General features: G+C 70.8%; 1 protein-coding gene across 1 annotated transcript; it reads right to left on the bottom strand.

Annotated features, from left to right (window-relative positions):
* Positions 1-2,143: 2,143 nt before the first annotated feature.
* Positions 2,144-2,425, bottom strand: CHLNCDRAFT_26263 (hypothetical protein; the record flags this gene model as incomplete). Its single annotated transcript, XM_005844996.1, has 1 exon — positions 2,144-2,425. A coding segment is annotated over one exon (282 nt), but the record flags the coding sequence as incomplete, so codon positions are not given.
* Between the last annotated feature and the right edge of the window lie 1,595 nt (positions 2,426-4,020).

The raw sequence follows: 4,020 nt of genomic DNA, 5'->3' as shown, positions 1-4,020 counted from the left end.
GAGGGGGAGGGGCATCAGCTGGGGCAGCGGCAGTCAGGGCCGCATGGACAGCGGCAACAACAGCGCAGGCCACAGGGCAGGCCCAGAAGTGGTGGTGGCGGTCAGGGCGGGGGCCAGAGGCACCACACAGGCAGGGCTCATCCCGGTGCATGCGGGCCGCCGTGGGCAAGGCATCGTATACCAGCCTCCAGAACACCTCCTTCCTGCCATTCTCCCAAGGCAGGCGCCACAGCCGGGCCAAGGCCGACTGCAGCTCGGCCAGGGGGCCAGCGGCGGGGGAGGGAGCAGCCGCGGCGGCGGCGGCAAAGGGGGCAAGGCGGGTGGCGGCGCGGTGCTCAACCGCAGGGGCAGCCAGGAGGGCCGTTGCGGCGCGCACGGTTAGAGCCGCAAGGGGGACAGGGCGGCCATCAGAGCGGCGCCAGCCCAGGCGCGGCAAGAGGGTGCCGGCAAGAACAGCCCGGGGACACAGCGACTGCCCCAGGCCAGCGGCGGCAGCGGAGGCAGCGGCGCGCGCCGCCGCCACCCAGGGCAGGGGCAGGGCAGCTAGCAGCTGTGCCACCCGCTCCAGCGCCACATGCCGCTCAACGAAGGCGTAGGAGGAGCGGAGGAGGGGGCCGCGCACGTCGGCGGTGTAGGCCGCCTGGGTCGGCGCCGCCAGCGCGGCTCGCTCCACCTCAAGCAAGCGGCGCAGGCAGTGCACCCCTGCACCCAGAAAGTCAGCAAAGGAGGAATCCAGGCCGGCAGGGTGCGAGGGGGAGAGGAGCAGCAGGTTGCCCCAGAGCGGGAGGGAGAGGCACCACGGCCCAGGCGCAAGCGGCTCCGCAGCCACGTCAGTGGGCACGGGCAGCGAGGCGAGGGCGGCGCGGAGGCGAAGGAGGGGAGGGGGAAGAGGGGCAAGGGAGCCAGGCACGGGCTGGTCAAGGGGCCAGAAGAGGAGCCCAGCGGGGGGCAGGCCACCAAGAAGCTCACATGCAATGGCAACCCAGGGAGGCGCCGGCAGGGCGGCAGGCGAGGGGGCAGGTGGGGGTGGGGCGGCGGCCAAAGAGGGTGGCAGGGGGCCAGGAAGGAGGGCGGCCGCCGCCCCTGCAGAGGAGGAGGAGGGCAGAGGGGCCCATGCGGAGGTGAGGAGGCGCGCCGCCCAGCGAGCATGGCGGGCAGAGATGTGCAGCAGCCAAGGCAAGGCCCCAAAGCCGCCGCCGGCAGGCCGCCCAAACAGCACAGCATGGTGCAGGCCAGCAAACAGCCGACTTGTGGCAGCCGGCGCAAGGCCCCTGTCCACCAACTTAGCCGTGATGCACTGAAGGCGGGCGGCCACGGCGGGGGGCGGGCTGCCCAGGAACTCGGCGTGGTAGAGCAGCTTGGGCACGCCGTATGCCGCGCTGGCGAAGCCCCGGCCAAACACCGACAGGCCGAGGGTGGAGATCTTGGCATACACAGCCTCCACACGGCCCAGCAGCCCAGCCCAGGCGGCAGCCACAGCATCAGCAGGCGGCTCGCCATTGGCAAAAGGCAGGCCCAGCGCAGTGACGGCGGTGGCAAGGGGGAGGTGGCGGCGCGCAGCGGGCGGCGGGAGCGCAGCCCCGAAGCCAGGGGGCACAGCACCAATGGGGAGGAGGTGGGTTTTGGAGTGGTTGAGGCGCTGCCCAGTGGCAGCAGCAAAGGTGTCCATGGCAGAGAGGAAAGCAGGGATCTGGGAAGGGGTCTCCAGCAGCACCTGGGCGTCATCGGCGTAAGTGCCGGTGGTGGTGGTAAGGGCAACGCCAGGCAGGAGGTTGGCAAGGCCGATGCCACGGGAGCGCAGGAAGGAGAGGAGGGCCTGTGCAATGAAAAGGTACAGCAGGGGGGCAAGGGGGCACCCCTGCCGCACGCCTGCCTCAAAAAGGGCGGGGGCAGAAATGAAGCCGTTGATCATGGCGCGGGCGTGAGTGTCGGTGAGGAGGGGCCGGACCAGAGAGAGGAAGCCCTCCCCCACGCCCAGCTCAGACATGGCGCGGAGGAGAAAGCCGCGGTCAATGGTGTCATAAGCCTTGCGGAAGTCACAAAACACAGCAAGGGCAGAGCGGCCCAGGCGGCGAAGGAGGTGGGGGAGGAGCTGGAGAGCCATAATGTTGTCGCCGATCTGGCGGCCAGGCACAAAGGCCGCCTGCTCAGGATCGATGATGTGGGGCAGGCAGGGGCCCAGGCGGCGGGCAAGGATCAGGGCGTAGATGCGGTACTCAGCGCCCAGCAGGGTGATGGGACGGTAATGGGCAGGGTCAGAGCGGTCGCCCGCCTTGAAGAGGAAGGTGATGAGGCCCTCATGAAAGCGCGGGGGCAGGGCGCCGGTGGAGGCGACGGCAGAAAAGAGGCCGGCAAGAATGGGAGCAAAGGGGGCACGGAAGCGGCGGTACAGGTCGGGCGGGATGCCATCCAGCCCCGGCGCCTTGCCAGGCTGGCCGCGCCTCAGTGCGCGGCACACCTCCTGCTCAGTGACGGTGCTGCTCCCCAGGCCTGCTGCCTGCTCTGGCGCGAGGCGCCGGCCACCCCGCAGGGAGGCCAGCACCTCCTCCTGCGCGGCCGCTGTCGTGGCGGGCTGTGCTGCCACCCCCGCAGAAAACTCCGCTGCCCGCTGAGCCGCTGCGGGGCCGGTGTGTAGGGCGCCGCCGGCACCGCGCAGCGCCGGGACGCTGGTGGCCTGCCGCGATAGGCGCAGCTTGCGCGACAGGGCAGGGCTGGCCCGGTCGCGGCAGTGCAGCCAGCTGTGGCGCCGCGCCTGCGCAGCCTCAGCTGCGCCCTCGGCGTGGGCTGCTCGCCGCCAAGTGCTGTGTGCTGCCACAAGGTCGGGCAGCGCGCCGTCGTCGCCCGCCCGCCAGCGGGCAGCCAGGCTGTCCAGCGCTGCCCTGGCTGCCACCACCGCCGCACCAGCCTCCCGGCTGGCGCGGTGCAGAGCAACACAAACGGCATACAGGCGGCGCTTGAAGGCGGGCCACCACACCAGGAGGGCGTGGGGGTCGGTAGGAGGGGCCTGCTGAGCCAGCCACTCCTCAAGCTGCTGGCACAGAGCGGGTGAAGAAAGAAAGCCGAGGCGCAGGCGGCGGCGCTGGCGGCCAACAGACGGGGGCTTAAGGCCCAGCAGGGTGACAGAAACAGGGCAATGGTCGGCCAGAGGGGCCGGGCTCACTGTGGGGCTGGTGGTGAAAGGGAGCAGCGGGTCAGAGACGTAGATGCGGTCGAGGCGGCAAAACACTGACCCGTTGGAGAAGGAGAAGGCACGGCGGCCAGGGTGGCGCACGCGCCAGACATCCACCAGCCCGGGGAGGAAGAGGGAGAAGGAGGACTAGGAGGAGGAATCACTGCAGTAGGTGCAGCGGCGGAGGGGGACGTTGGCAATAGAGCGACGGTCAAGGTGGGGATCAGGAGTGAAGTTATAGTCGCCGCCCCACACCAGGCGCTGGGAGCGGGCAGCAGCGGCGGCAGCTAAGGGCCCCAGGGTGGCATGGATGTAAGCAGAGCGGGCGGGGGCCTGGTTGGGGAGGTACACGCTACAGAGATGCAGGCGGTGGCCAGACCAGGTGGTGCAGACGGCCGTGAAGCGGCCACGAGGGCAGTGATGAGAGGTGGGGGTAGACAGCTCGCCGCTACGCAGCAAGGCGCGGCGAACCAGCACAGCGGTGCCGCCACGCGGGCGGCCAGCGCGGCCCGGCTTGCTGAAGGAGATGAAAGCCTTCCAGCCGAGGTCGGCCAGCGCCTGGATGGTGGCACGGTTGTGCAGGCGGGAGGTGAGGTGATGCTCCTGGAGGAAGACGACGTCATAGCGGGCTGCACGCCAGCGGGCGGCAGCCGCCTGCAGGCGCCCAGGCACCGTCAGCCCGCGGACGTTGACGCTGCCGATGCGCAGCGCCGGCCCGGCAGGCCTAGCAGGAGGCGGCATCAGTCATGACCCCATCAGGGGCATCAGCACTGACGCGCCGCAGGCGCTCAGAGCGGCGGATGTCGGACACAGCGCCCCGCTTGCCACCCGCCAGGAGGGGGCGCCGCGCC

Source organism: Chlorella variabilis (genome assembly GCF_000147415.1).
Source record: "Chlorella variabilis unplaced genomic scaffold CHLNCscaffold_19, whole genome shotgun sequence".
Classification (NCBI taxonomy): domain Eukaryota; kingdom Viridiplantae; phylum Chlorophyta; class Trebouxiophyceae; order Chlorellales; family Chlorellaceae; genus Chlorella; species Chlorella variabilis.
This window is presented reverse-complemented; position numbering and strand designations above follow the sequence as displayed.